Source organism: Talpa occidentalis, unplaced genomic scaffold (genome assembly GCF_014898055.3).
Source record: "Talpa occidentalis isolate TD23 unplaced genomic scaffold, MPIMG_talOcc4v2.1 talOcc4.9, whole genome shotgun sequence".
Classification (NCBI taxonomy): domain Eukaryota; kingdom Metazoa; phylum Chordata; class Mammalia; order Eulipotyphla; family Talpidae; genus Talpa; species Talpa occidentalis.
In genome coordinates, this window is record NW_023605305.1 from 74,251,707 (window position 1) to 74,266,578 (window position 14,872).

Sequence of the window (14,872 nt, forward strand, 5' to 3'; positions counted from 1 at the left end):
TAACCACAGCTGCTCACACATGAAATAACACAAAACATGGTACTTTTTAAAACATTTATATTTATATATATAAAAAAATTAAATATATATAATATATAGTGTGTTTGAGACTAAAAATATAGTACATAATATTTAAAAAAAAGGAAAATGAAAAAGGTAGAATAGGAAAAGGTGTGAGGGACACACAGATACACATTGCTAAAAATCTACCATGGTTTGTCCTAAAAATAATTTTTTCCCTTCTCTTAATTATCATCATGGACCCATCTATTAGTGGGGTTTGGGTGGAGAAAATTCAACTGGAGCCAGAAATGGAGGTTGTCATCCCAAAAATGGTCAGGGTAGAAAATGTGACTGGGGAGCCCTGGGCCTCTTTCTGGTGAACCTAGAGGCAGCCAAGTCTTCTGTGTCACTATTGCTGACAAGATCATATGGAGTTTGATTGTATTGGCAATTTGGCTGCTCTCTCCCCAGAATTAGGGGTCTTCCCAGGGGCAGCATTTGAAGGTCTCCAGAAGTAAATAGATTAGCCCATGACCCTCCAACCCTTGAAAAGGCAGGTTTAGGGCCAGGAGACTGGCAAGAATGATATTCTATGCAAATTGAGGCTTTTTTTTTTTTTTTTTTTAAAGGGCAGACTCTATCCGATCTACCCAGTATGGCCTGTGACTTCTGCGCAGCAATTTCTCCAGGGACAGGGCCTGGAGCTCCCTCACAGTGATGTAAAAAAATGGGATCCACCCCCCTTCCCCTCATCTCCCAAACCATGAGTTCTTCCCTCTTCTCCACCAGCCCTGAGGCCAAATGCCAGGACCAGGAGATCAAGGTGAGGCCAATGCTTTTCAGAAACAGGCTGGCCTCCAGGACAGGGCAATGATACCATGGAAGGTTGGGGGGGAGGGTGGCATGGGGAGGAAAGAAGGAAATGGGATACTTAAATGCTAATTTTATAGCTTCTTCACAAAAATAAATGCATTTCCAATTACATCCCTTGGTCTGTGCACTTTGGTGCTGCGTTACCGCCTCCTCCCAGGGTCAGGAGCATCACTAATGCCTTTCAGATGACTCCTTCAACATACAGATCGGCCCACAGAGACACGGAGCAGTGCCCTGACTCAGGGCGCACAGCACTAAATGGTGGAAAGCCAGGGTTTCTGAGACTGGCATGGCCTTGCGAGTAGAGCAGAAGGGTCAGGGACAGATGTCCACAGGGCAGTGAGGCATATTTTAAGTCAGTTCAGTCCAACTGGGGTCTTAACTTTAGTGGGTTTTCCTGCAAACCTGAATGGTCCACATTGCTATATGTGGGTCAAGTACCCAAGACCTTAATTCCATTTGAAGGAGCTAGGACTGTGCCCTTAATTCCATTTGAAGGGCCCTGACGGAGTGCCCATGGTTAATGAGGGTGCAGGAGGCCAGAGACTCCAGGTATGTGCTCCATCTTCAGAGCAGGAAGGTCACCCCACAACCATGAGGGAAGCAGCACTGATGGGACAGGGAGGGCTCAGTGCCTGGACCTGGGGTCAGGCTAACCTTGCTCAGCCCAAGCTGGAATAGTAAGCACAGCAGTACACCTGTCCCTGCCCACCCTCCTTTCAGACTTGTGTTTGGCGTCATGCAAACTATGGCTGGACTTGGAGGGGTCCAGCTTAAGGGTGCAGACTGGACCTACCGTGAGGAAAGAGATGGCTCACCCAGAAGCACAAGAACTTCTCCAAGAAAGATCCAAAGTTTGTCAAAATGGCTGTGCCCTCTTCCCTTTGCAGCTGCCCTTTAGACCCACCCCTTCACAGAGGAGTGAGATGCTCAGTACCTGGGGCCTGTCCCTGGGAATGCTGCAGGGTACCAAGTAGGTGGCTACTCCCATTTCTCCTCATAGAGGAAACTGCTGGGGCCCGGTCACGCAGTGGAGACTCATGCACCCTACCCTGGCACAGACACCTTTCAGAAATGTCATGATTCTGAGTGGGGAGCAGCAGTTACTGAAAGGCCAAAGAATCAACCCATAGTAATTTCACACTGAGGTTTAGGGTGTGCTTCTGATTACTGTTTGGAATCAAGAGGCCCCAAGATGAAATTCATCCATGACTTCCCTATGAGGTGGTGAAGGCCATGGTGAAAGATTCAAGAGAAGAAACTTTCAACTCCCTCATACCTCACTCTCCTCACTTATGTTCCCAACTCCCAGCCAGGCATGACCAGGCCCCTCCACTCACCAAATGAATGCAGCAATAACATAGTAATTCTAGATTTGTGTGACCCACCCCACGCATCTTGCAGGCCAGAGAACTGGGGGCAGTGAAAGTGAAGAGGTCAGGCCAAAACCACCTGGTAAACAGCAGCTTACACTGGATCTCAGGACTCCCGGCTCAACTCCTAAAGCAAACCGTAAGCATCATCAAAGGCAACCAGGGTCTCCAAGGCAACCACATCGAGCATGAAGACCTTTCTGGAAGATTCTGGTCTTAGCAGAGATCTAGGTCCAAGGCCACCTGCCACTCCCCAGGTTCCGTGTGGCCCAACAGGCAGATCCCAACTCAGATTCAGGTCAGAACACAGTGCAGGCTGCAGAGACCGTGGTGGCTGCTGCCTCCGTGCTCTGCCTGGCGCCTGCATGACATCACCAGGCCCAGGCTATGTGTGAAGAAACAGTAAGTACAGTAGCTCTGCATTAAGATTCCCAAAACTAATGGTTCCTGTGGCATTGGCTGGGTTACCTTGTGACCTTGGGCCCCTCCTCTCCAACATTTCAACAGAACAGCCCTAATACTATAACCAAAAAGGAAGAAAGAAAAAGGAGAGAATGTGAGAATGTGGCCAGATCCTAAACAAAAATGAATGTTTTTGGAAAATTCCTATTTTAAAAGCCACCATCTTTAGATCTTATCTGTTTGGGTTACTCCTGGCTTCTGGTCTCTGTGAAAATAATCAAAATTTATCTGCACTGGTACCTACATTGTGAACAAGACTTCTTACTAAGCTCACAGAAAGAGAACTCAGCAGGAAGGTGTCAGCTAACAGGGGTGCAATATGAGGCTCGGCCGGTGGTGTCAGACCTTAGAAAGGGTTGCAGCAGGTGCAGGGCCGCCGTGAGGCTGCAACAGAGCTTTCTTCCTGGGTACTGGTGGTCCTTACCAGAGAGGACAGTGGGAATGTCACCCCACGGGCCCATCGCGAGGGGGAAGATGCCCATGGCTGATGAGCATGTAACTCGTTAAAGCGAACATGACTAATGACTGGTGACCACGGGAAAGGGCAAAGCACGTTCTGGGAATCGCATGGAGGCCCCGCTCCAGCAGCTGAGCTGGTTCAGAAAAGGGAGCGTGGGCTTTAGACTCTGCTGCTTGGGAAGCGGAGCCCACAGCAGGGCAAGTGCCAGTTCTCTTTGGTCAGAAGGTGTTGGCTGAGCATGGCCATGTGGAATGTGTGTATGTGCGTGGGGGGAGCAGCCGCAGCTGCCGTGCCTTCTGTATGCCTCACCTGGCCGCCTTCCTCTTACCAGGCCCCCTTACCCATCTGGCCCCTAAACTTTGCAACCCTTGACAGTGTGTCTGGGACTCACAAGTGCCCACTCTGCACAGCTGCCCACACAGGGCCGGTCAACAGAAGTTGGACACTCAAGGCACTGAAAGTGGAAGAAGGAATCTGATTGGGAAAAAAAAAAAAAAAAGACACTAAACAACTCAAACCTGTCTAGAAAACATCTCCGACGGCCCCTGCTAGGTGGCCTCCATGCAGCTGATGGACCCAAGAGTAGGGCAGCAGAGTCTGGGGGCCAGGCCCCCTCCCTAAATCCTCAGAGCCCATGGTGACAGGTCTCACCACCTAAATGTTTAAATGTAGATTCAAAGTGCTTGGAGGCTGAAGAATAATGGAAGGTGTTAGGAATCGGGTAAGAGAAGACAGGTGATCCTTTCCTTTCCACAGATTTGCATTTGGTTGGGGGGGATTTTTTTTTTTCTTTTTTCCAAATGAGGTTTTCAATGTTTTTCACTGTCTTTGAGAAACAGCCTATAGCACCCTCACCCTCACCCCTTCCAGGCAGGCTTGAGTGAAAGCCAGGGAGTGGGGCGGATCAGGGAGAGGAGAGAGCTTGGGTGGGGTCCCTCTGGTACGGGTTCTGGAAACCACTGTGCAGCATCCTGCTGTCTTGCTGGTGAACAGGGACATGGCTCCTGATCTTTCCTCACCACAGCGCCCCAACTTATCTGGGGCAGCGTGAAGGGGAAGGAAAGGAGGCAGCACGACCAGAGATACCTGGCTCCCCCCGCATGTGAGGGACAGGAGCCCATGGTGGGCAGCCAGGATGACCGGCACGTTAACCCAAGCTGAATGGGGCTTGGCTCTGGCCTCAGTGCTGCCTTAGACAGCTGATATAATGCCAGGGTCGCTCTGCAGTCCCAAAGAGGGAGACACACCTAGAGCATGAATTAGTCGGCCAAAGGCCTGCCGGGCCATCCTGCTTCCATCTGTCTGTGCCAGAGCCACCACACACCGTCCGTCCCCCAGGCCTGAGCCCACACATCTCGCACCACCCTTTGTCCACTTACAGGAGACCAGAGGGGTGGGGTAGAAAGGGAATGCTAAAAACTGCCCCCTCTGCTCTCCACAACCTTCGCCTCCTGTCCCCATGCCGGGCCAGGTGACAACACAGGTCAGAAGAGACACATCCTCCCGAAGAAGAGGGAAGGGCAGGCCTAGGAGGTGGGGTGCACACACAGCACCATCCTCAGGAAGGGGTGTTTCCGGGAGACCTGCTCCCCACCTGCCACAGCAGGACGAGGAAGGCTGGTCCAGGGCAGGAGTGAGGAGCAATGCCCCTGAATATCAGGGAAAGCTGTGAGAGCCTTCTCCTCTGCCCGCAGAGATGCCCGTCCAGGCTCGGCCCTACACGTGAGTCTGCATGCGCTGCTGGAACCGCTGGCCGTAGTCCGAGTGCTGGGAGGTGTAAGAGAACCGTGTGGCTGTGGCATACTTGCCGATGGGGTCATAAGCCTCATAAGGGGTCCGCTCCAGGCCGGAGGGCGGGGCCTGGGGGTAGCCCAGTCGGTAGGTGGGGTACCCTGCTGCCCCGGGGAAGGGATGGGAGTTGAACTTCTCATAGTTCTCGTAGGACAGCTGGCTGGTGGTGTCAGCGCCAGCTGGGGCAGCAGGACCGGGGGGTGTGGGCTCAGGGCCGTAGTCAGAGGCCGGGGCCCGGCTGTAGGTGTTGAGCTGGGCGTAGCCGCTGGAGTGGGAGAGACGGGAGGAGGGGCGGCCGTCGAAGCGGGCAGGGCCGGGGGCACGGTAGTCAGCATAGAGCACTGCCCTGGAAGACGGGCGGTCCTCGTGGGCACGCACATTGTAGTAGCCATTGGTGGGGTCCTGGACGACATGAGAAAAGAGGATGAGGAAGGAGCCCCCGGGGGATGTGCCACGTCTCATCATGGCCCTCGGGGCCTCTTCCCCTGGCCCTGGTCTGTCTTCCAGCCAGTGCCTCTCCACCTCCTCTATTCCTTCACTAAACCTCCCATCCCTTCCTCCCCAAACTGCCTTCTTCTCCACCCTGCGGGCCATGGGAACCCCATTTTCCTGCCAGCCCTGCTTCCCCTTCCCACCTTCATCTCATACTCCTCCCGCGTGTCGATGGTATCACAGCGCAGGTCCTGCTTCAGGTCGACATCATCCTTAAAGGACTGCAGAGCAGCAGGAGTAGAGAATCAGGAGATAGCCTGCCTGTTTCCCTGCCAGCCCCGGCCTAGCCCGGAGGCAGTGGGTCAAGGGCAGGCTTGATTTCTGTCCTGTCCCTGCAGGGGCTCTGGGATGTGGTGGGAAGAGGCCAGAGATTTGGCTCCAGCCCCAGTTTTGCTGCTGATGTGCAATGTGGCCTTGCTGTGCTGCTGGCCCTCTGGGGCTATGTGTCCTCATCATAGTGGAGAGGCACCAGAAAACTTCTAGGGGTTTCCAGCATTGACTCGGTAGGGAAAGCATGGGGTGAAGGAAGGTTATGGGAACCCCCCCACCCTCCTATCCTTTGCTGAAGGAAACTGAGTGATAAGTTGGGGTGCAAGTGTGTGCACACATGTGAGACTGCACATGTGGTACATGTGTGTGAGGGCGAGCACATGCACGAGATGGTACATGCATGCATGCATGAGTGTGTGCTGTGCACGTGTGTGTGCACGTGTGTGTAAGGACCATGGGAGGCTGACGGAGGAGAGTGACAGTAATTGTTTGAGGACAGGGGTGAGGTGAGCCAGGACGACAGGACACTCACTGAGTAGATGGCCTTCATGACTCGGGTGGCTGTGGAGACGCTGGCAGTGTCGTCTTCCCGGTCAGAGTGCATGGTTAGCGGCTCTCGGTTCACTGTCTCCACCTTGATGTCCAGCTTCCTCAGGGTGACATCCTTGCGGCCTGGCACAGGGAAGCAGCCTGGACGTTTGTGCCAGCCCTGTGGTGGCTGCTTCTGGACCCACTGGGGCTTGGGAGCGCACCTGCCCAACCCCCAGCCTCCCCAGTCACTACTGTGGGGATCCTGGAAGGAGAGGGTGCCGTACTTACTGCCTTTGCGGCGCCGGTAGAGGAAGAACACCAGGGCGATGAAGAAGAAGATGAGCAGAATGCCCGCACCGATGGTGGCCCCGGCGATGATGCCCACAGGTAACACCTCTTCAGAGGAGAGGAGGAAAGGGGCAGGGGTGAGGATGGAGTCACGCGTGGACCTGAGCTCAGTGCTGACATTTAGGCCACCACCAGCTCTTCTGGCCTCCCTGGACTGTGTAAGGGCCATGTTTCAGCGGAGCTGCGGGCAGTGCTGGGTCAGGCCAGAGCTGGGTGTGAAAGGACGGGCTGCCCTGCGTTTGGTTCAGGCCCGAGTTTCAGCCTGATCAGAGCTGGGGTCATGGTCACGTGTCTTCCCTGCAGCCAGAGCATAACTGGACTTGCCTTGGTGGTCTGTGGTCCCTTCCTAGCCCCTCCTGCCTGCGAGGCTAGACTTCTTCCTCAGCTTCTTTGAGGTCTACTGGCTCCACAACCTTTCTGCCACCTGTGTCCCAACCCTTTTCACAGCCTTCCCCATCTACAACCATGTGCCTTCCCTGTCTGCATCTACCCACTCAGGCCTCAAACAGTCCTCCCAAGTGGCCCCTGCTCCCCAGAAGAGAAGCACTGAAAACCTGCCTCCAGCTTCCTCTCTTCCTGGCAGTGCTCCTTGAGCAGATCCACACAAGCCTCTTCCTTCCAGAAAGCCTCTCCCGCAGCGTCCTGCCTTACTCTGCTCTTCCCACCACCCCCCTGCTGGCATTCTCAACTAAGACTGAATGGATGATGGATCCCAGTTATTTGCCCCTTCTCCCTGGTCAAATGGCTATTTCTAAAAAAAAAAAAAGCATGTCTCTTCCTCTTATCAGACTTGGGAAGCGGAAGGTGTGGGCGCTCTTATCAGGCTGGAGGGGCCTGAGGGAGGGCACGTGTCTCCCCTACTAGACTAAGGAGCTGTGAAGAGGTGGGGGAGCCAAGACTTACTGGGCGCTGGCTGTACGCCAGGTGTTCTATAAATATTCTCTCGTTTAATCGTCACAAAGCCCCAAAAGGTGGGTGGCGCTCCTCCCTTTCACAGACCGTTTGACTTGTCTCCATGTGAAGCTACTGCTGCCACTCTGAGTGTCCCCACTAAGCTGCCCGTCCTTAGGGGGCAAGGACTACGTGGTGTCCCTGCAGCCTGTGCGCAGGCCAAGTCAGAGCAGATGATCTGTAAACGTCTAGAACAGTGAGTGGGTTTCCCCAGCTCAGCACCAAGGTCAGGCACTGGTGGGAGCTGGTGGGAGCTGCCTCGTGTGAGCTCTGCCCCAGGAGAGGGGAGCAGCACCCCACTGCTCTGTACCCCGTTACATGGCGGTGCACCCGTCACCTCGCTCTTCCAGCTGGATGATGGCCGTGCCTGGCCCAAAGCTGTTCCAGGCAGTGCAGTTGTAGTGGGTCTGGAAGTCGGCCTCCATGACGTTGTTGATTGTGAGCGTGGACAGCACCCCACTGCCCGAGTTAGTCCTCTCCACTGTGTAGCGTTCCAGGGTTCCCACCTCCAGGAAGTTCTCTTTCCATGCCCAGGCCTGGAGAGGGGAGGAGGAAGGGGTAAGGAAAGGGCAGGCCTCACCTTCATGGCACCCTTGCCTGAGCCCAGACTGAAACAGACCAACAGTCACAACTACTGCCAAAACCTTGGCACTCAACTTCCAGTCTAGCAGAAGCAGTGGCTCCCAAATGTCTAAGGACATTCTATAAAATATAGATTCTCAGGACTTATCTCCTAAAAATAAAAGAAGTGGGGGCCTCCCTGGTGGCGCAAGGGGTTGAGCACCACACTATGAAGCAATCTGCAGCCTCTCAAGCATGAGTTTGATTCCTGGCCGGCCAGGGAGCAACCCACATGGCATAGCAGACCTCTCCTGTCTCCCCGCTGCTCTCCTCAGCAGTGTACTTCGGTCAGTCTGCCTGTTTTGCTCCCCACTCTGTCTCTGGTGAATCCTTTCACCCCCTGCGTCTCTGGCCTGTACCCCAGCTCTTGTACGCATAAATGAATAAATCTTAAAAAAAAAAAAAAGAAGTGCAGGAATCTCTGTTTTTATAATGATCCAGTGTGACTGATCAGCTGTGGCTGCAGCTGATCCAATGACTCCACATTTGGGAACCCTGGGTGAGGGAGAAAAAGCCCTGGACAGGCAGTTAAATATGTAAGGGCTTGCCCGCGAGTCCCTGTGTGGTACGTACGTCCTCCCCTCTCCGGACCTCTGTTAAATGAAAGGATGAGGCTTGAACTATATGGTGCTCAGGGCCCCTCCAGCATGGACGGGCTGAGATTCTGACTAAACATAACTCAGTCTTCAGCCTGACCTCTCGCCAACCCACAGATGCCCACCTGGCCCACTTGCCGTATGCTCTTGCCACAGGTACACCACAGGCTCGATCACCCTGACTTCCCAGGCTGGCATCCCCCTCTTTGTGCCCTCCCTCAGAGTGGAGCCCAAGGGAGGGGAGCAGCTGAGAACTGGCTCTAGTCCAGGGATCAATCCTCCCAGTCCTGCGAGGAGAGGCCCCCGGGAGCCCATCTGCCTGCTGCCTGGGCGGCCGTGGTAATGAAGTGTCCCTGGGCAGCCCTGGAGTTAGCCAAATGGTCATTAAATGTGATGAGGGGTTTGACGGTTAATGGCCACGGAAGGAATTAATAGCTCATGGTGTGGGGAAGAGGAGAAAGGAGGGGGGAGGAGGATGGTGAGGGGACTGGCAGAGGAGGTGGGAGAAAGGAGAGAAGTGTGGACTGGGTGGAGCTCCTGCAGGGGCAAGTTGGGGGGAGCGGGAAGAGGAAAGACCTAGAAAAGATTAGGGGACTGGGGAAAGGGAAGGAAGATGATCGAGAAGAGGGAGCAAGAGTGTCAGCCAAGGGGAGCCAACAATGAATTGGGGGGCTCGGCCAGCCCCCTACAGCTGTGGCTGCAACCACCTTCCAGCAACCTGTGAGGCAGGGATCACTGCTCCCACTTCATGGGTGAGGAAAAGCTACTTTGCTCAGGGTCACACGACAAGTAAGGGAGGAGGTGGCATTTGAGCAGGGAGGGGACAGAGGGATAAAAAAGTCAAAGGAAGAGAGAGAAGTGTCAAAAAAAGAAAGGGACAGCAGACGGACGGGAGGCAGAGAGAGCAGGTGGAGTGCAGCTGGGTGGAGAAGCGGGCGGCCAGGGCCCCCAGACCCCAGGTCCGCGTCTGCACTCACGATGCGGTCCGGGGGTGGCGTGCTCCCGATGAAACACTCCACCTTGCCTCCATCACCCCTCACAGCATACTGCACCGCCTCACTGGAGATGATGGGGGGCCCTGCGAGCAGAAGACACAGTCGGGGCCAGTTGGAGCCACACACCCACCCTGCCCCAGCCCCTCTCAGGACACTCACCGTTCACGTAAAGTGGCACCTCCCGCTCAGCCACCCCAATCCGAGGGACGATGGCCCGGCAGGTGTAGGTGCCCGCGTCTGCCTGGGTCACCGACTTCAACAGCAGCTGGTTACTGTTACTCAGGACCTGGGCAGAGAGAGCAGCCTCGGGTGGGGAGCCAGGAGGCCTGGGCCCCTAGGTCCGTGTGGGCCCCACACCGGAGGCATTGGAAAGAAAGCAGGAAGGGCCACAGTGAATTCCCGGAAGGGAAACAGGCCCCAAGTCTGTGTGGTCAACCCCATTTAAACCACCACCTTTGAGAGAGTAGGCAGAGATGATGGTGGCCAGGGAAGCAGGTAAAACTGCAGCGACACCTTCTGATGCTCTGTTCTAGAACTTTCCTTGCCAAAGAAGCTAGCTCTAAAACCCCTCCTCCCATGGTTTTGGCCTGAACTAGCTAAGGGACTTCTGTATCCAGCTGCAGAATTCACAGTTCTCTAGTGAACCCCTGCCTCTCCAGCAGGAAGCACTCCTGAGGGGTCTCCTGCCCCTGCAGCTGCTCAGCCTCCAGCCGCTGCCCTCCTCCCACCCACAGCTTGCCCCCCCCAACCACCACTGGACTGGCCACTGGAGGGGTGACTGCAAGCACTGTTTCTCTTCAAATCCCAAGACACTACAAACATCCCAGGTTCAACTTGAAGAAAGCCATGCCCTCCCCTGCCACCTGCCCCCAGGGGCCATGCTCCCAGCACACAGGACGTGCAGAAGTGACTTACCATGTTTGAGTCTTTTTTGGTCCAGGTGAGGGTAAGGGGGGGATTTCCAACCCAGACACAGGTGAGGGTCACATCAGAGCCAATGTCTGTGGTCGTGGGTTTGGGATCAACCACAATCCGAGGAGCAACTGGGGTGGAAGGGAACAAATAGCTGGCGTCTGCAGGCATGGGGTTCAGTCTGCCGCCTCCCTTCCTCCTGCACTGCGCTCCTGCCTACCCGCGGTGCCCGGCCCCCCACAGGTCCTGCGCGGCCAGCCCAGCCCTGGCAGAACTCACAGTGCACGTTCACTAAGGTGCTGACGTTGGTGCTCCCCACTTTGTTGTGGACCTCACAGGACACAGGCTCCGTGAAGAAGGAATAATCAACATTGGTCTCGTAGCGACTCTCATGGGCGTCTTCAATCAAGAAGCCCCCTTTGGCCCACCTGGGGGAGGGGCAACACAGAGGGGCTCAGGCCTGACCCCTCCCCGCAGGCAGCGGCACTGCCCGCCCTGGACCCGCGGTGCTCCTGACTCCAGGGCCTCTTCTGTGTCTCCCCAGGGTGCTCCCCACCCCACCCCGCACCTGTAGCCCAGGATTTCGGGGTTGGCCGTGGCCTGGCACGTGAAGACGACACGCTCGCCCTCCTGCACCGTCTGTGGCTCAATGGACAAGGTCACCGTAGGAGGGTCTGCAAAGCAGGGACAGTAAGTCAGGGGCTTTTCTATCCCTCAAGTTTCTTTTTCTCTCATTTTCTCTTTCTTTTTCTCTCCTCTTTTTCTCTCCAGTCACTGCCCTCACCACTGTGCGGTGATCTGGGAATTTGAGTTCGCGTGCACCAGCTCCGACAAATCAGCCCTCTTCCTGCCTTCTACCCTGGAGAGCCTCTAGGGGGCGCGCTCGGGTGAAGACCCAGGAAGAAGCCGAGGGAGTTACCAGTGGGTGTGATGCCCCACTGAGGCCACTAGGCGTCAGTGTGGGCTCGCTTGGTTCACTGAAGGACCGGGTGGGGCATCGCCCACCTTCCTTAGGTGGAGGGGATTTATTCAGCACCTACCAGTAGCAAACTATTCACTCCATGCTCTTACACTGAGTCTCATTTAATAAAGAAGCAGGTACAGCGCCACCCCCCTTATCTGGAGACTTTGGAGCTAGTTGTCTTTCAGAATTTGGATTCCCCCCCCCCAAATTTTAGAAAGGTAACGGTGTGCATAGACTGTTTACTATGTAAAAAAGACCCCCGGCAACACCCCAGAGTTACCCACATTAACACACTCGCAGAGAAACGTGACTAGTTACAGTAAGTGGGCTAAATAAAAACTCCAAGAGCCTTGGTTCAAGTTTCGCCTCCAAATAGCGTCAGGTTTCAAATTTTGGATAGGGGTAAGTCCTGCAAATTTTATTTTCTGCAAGTATATAGAATTGCAAACTGAGGCTCAGAGAGATGAAGTCGTTGCCCAAAATCACATGCTGGCTTTCATGTGCCGGAGCTGATGAAGCCTCGGGGAGACTCTTCCGTGCTTCTCAAAGGTGCTGTGGTGCTGCCCACCCTTCCACCGCCCCTCAGCTCCTCCCCAGGCCCCTGCTCACGGTGGACATCCAGCTCAATGGACGTCTCCTTGCCAGTCGGGATGGCCTCGTTCACGCTGCGACACGTGAAGACACGCCCGATGTCCAGGTCTGTGGGGTTGATGAGCAGCTGGCTGACAGTGGTCTCCCTCTTCCCATCCTTCAGCAGTTCCTGTGGGGGCGAGGATGGGGCACAGGTCAAGTTAAAAGCTTCTACTCTGCTGTCAGATTTACTGGACTTGCACTGAAGGACACTTTTTTTTAAGGATTTATTTATTTATGCATACAAGAACTGAGGTACAAGCCAGAGGTGCGGGAGCTGTGAGAGGATTCACCAGAGACAGAGTGGGGAGCAGAACAAGCAGACTGACTGAAATACACTGCTGAGGGGAGCAGCAGGCTAGACAGGAGAGGTCTGCCGTGCCATGTGGTAGCTCCCTGGTTGGGGATCAAACTCATGCTGCAGTGGCTACAGATAGCTTCATAGTGCTGAGCCTTAACTCTTTGTGCCACCAGGGAGGCCCTGAAGGGCACTTTGACCTGATAATCAGCCCCTCCCCTTGCCCAGCCTCTTCCCCAGATTTGGTTTTGTTTTTAATAGACCTTATTTTTTAGAGAAGTTTTAAGTTTGCAGAAAAATTGAGTAGAAAATAGAGTTTCTGTATGCTCTCCCCACCCCTAGCACTTCCGTACTATTAATCAACTTGATGTGTTAGTGTGATGCATGGGTTACAAACAATGAACCAATATCAGCACATTATTATAACAAAAGTCCACAGTTTACATCAGAGTCCACTCTCTGTGTTTTCCAGTTTTCCCCCAAGGTTTTGAGTCTCATTCCTGTAATTATCTGGGTCCAGATCAAGTCCCTCCTCTTCTGGAGAGTCTGCCTTGGCCTCTCAGCCCTCAGGACTCTTCCAGCCTGGACATGCCCAAGGTCAGAGGGTCTTCATGCCCAGCCTAACCTCTTGGGCACCTGTGTCAGAATGCCAGTGTTGAGTCTCCCCTGCTAGACCATAAATCCTTGAAGGCAGAGAAGGGACCCAGTATCAAAGTCTCACACTGGCTTAGTGGTAGCCAACCTGAGGCCCCAAATATAGTCAAAGAAGCCATTGAACTATTTCCGAATTGCAAACTGACTAAGGAAACTCATCCTAATAACCAAAATAAGGCCCACAATGTGACAGCAATACACAGGTGCCTGCTAGATTGGGATGTACTGGCTCGATGCAGTACGCTGCTCCCTTGTGCTGCTTCAAAGCCCCATCATCTTTACTGAATATAAAAAGGGGGGTGGATAACAAATGGCCACTAACAAGTCAGCTTGTTTGGTTTAGCCAAAATATTGCAAAACATGCAACCCTAGAGAAAAAATAACAGCTTTCTAGGTATGAAAAGGGTAAAGCACCACCGAGGCCAAATTCTTATTTCTCAAATGGTGACACTAAAGCCACAGAGAAGTGCACTGTTCAAGGTCACACAGCATGTCAAGGACAGATTTAATCTCTGAGATTGCAGCCTGTGATCACAGGTGAGCTATTGCTCTCCCTACAGCTCTCTGCAACACCTGGCAAGAGGCTGGGTACACACATATGTTTGCTCACACTAGCAGATGGAACCCGAACAGGAGAGCTGAATTCTAATTCTAGGTCCACCGTCAACTTCACACATGACCCTGGGCAGATCACTTGATGTCTTTCTCAGCACAGGTTCCTCATCTGTAAAATGTACACAGTGCTCCTTGCCTCACTGACAGCTGGGACAATGTGCCCTGTAGAGAGAGGGCGCAGTCTGACTCAGGTGTCAACCCCAGCTCTGCTCCGTGCCAGCTGTGTGACCTCAGGCAAACACTCACCTCTCTGACCGTCAGCTCCCTCTGTAAGTCAGAAATAACTTCTGCCTTATGAAACTCTGATGGGGATTGAGACTGTCCATGCAGAGCTTAGGATGCATAGTGCATACTGTAGAAGCTTAATCAATGCTGCTATTAGCAGTATTATTCTTAGACTCTGCTCGGCTACTAAATGGCACTGTGAATGTGGGAACTCATTTCTTTTCTCTAGGCCTCAATTTTAGCAAATTGTATAAGGTGAGGACTAGACCAGATGACTTCTAAGGCCCCTTGTCACATCTGCTTCCCTGAGCTCATGGCTAAACACAAGTGGGAAAGAAAAGGAAACTTGGGGTGAGGCCCAAGAGAAGCTTGAGGAGAGGTGGACCTCACCGTGCTGGCCACAGCGCCCTCCTGCTGTGTCCCGTCCCGGAACCAGATGATGGTGGCAGCAGGCTTGGCATTGAAGGCTCGGCAGGTGAGGTTGTGGGGGGTGCCGGCCTGCAGCAGAATTACAGGCCCATCATCAATCCTGGTGTCTTCTGGGGGGACTGAGGGGGAAAAGCAGAGCAAAGTCAGTCCAACTGCCCCGAAGACCAAAACCCCTGCCCCTAATGGCACCCCTTCTTTTGCTTCTGCACCCCTTGGCAGGGTGGGTCACCCTGACCCCCTAACTTACAATCACTATATCCATTGCTCCTGTGGTGGCTTCCCCCAAGGTCTGTAGCTGGCATGGCTTCCCAGCCCCCATCCATCATTTTCCCAGCCTGTCCCATTTAACTTGTGCTATCACCCATCATTGCTCAAGGCT

At 54.0% G+C, this 14,872-nt stretch overlaps 1 protein-coding gene across 3 annotated transcripts in view; it reads right to left on the reverse strand.

Annotated features, from left to right (window-relative positions):
• Positions 1-80: 80 nt before the first annotated feature.
• The window catches only part of KIRREL1 (kirre like nephrin family adhesion molecule 1), a 96,489-nt gene continuing 81,697 nt past the window's right edge, over positions 81-14,872 (reverse strand). For 2 of the 3 annotated variants that reach the window (XM_037499431.2, XM_037499429.2), the window contains 12 exons: positions 14,455-14,612; positions 12,252-12,402; positions 11,247-11,352; positions 10,958-11,106; positions 10,682-10,809; positions 9,926-10,100; positions 9,749-9,849; positions 7,892-8,090; positions 6,544-6,651; positions 6,257-6,396; positions 5,598-5,675; positions 81-5,364 (listed from right to left, as the gene is read on the reverse strand). In XM_037499431.2, coding sequence (XP_037355328.1) covers positions 4,888-5,364; positions 5,598-5,675; positions 6,257-6,396; positions 6,544-6,651; positions 7,892-8,090; positions 9,749-9,849; positions 9,926-10,100; positions 10,682-10,809; positions 10,958-11,106; positions 11,247-11,352; positions 12,252-12,402; positions 14,455-14,612 — 1,970 coding nt within the window. In that variant the 3' untranslated portion in view covers positions 81-4,887. The remainder of the gene's footprint in view (positions 5,365-5,597; positions 5,676-6,256; positions 6,397-6,543; positions 6,652-7,891; positions 8,091-9,748; positions 9,850-9,925; positions 10,101-10,681; positions 10,810-10,957; positions 11,107-11,246; positions 11,353-12,251; positions 12,403-14,454; positions 14,613-14,872) is intronic. The other variant, XM_037499430.2, reaches the window with a different exon arrangement.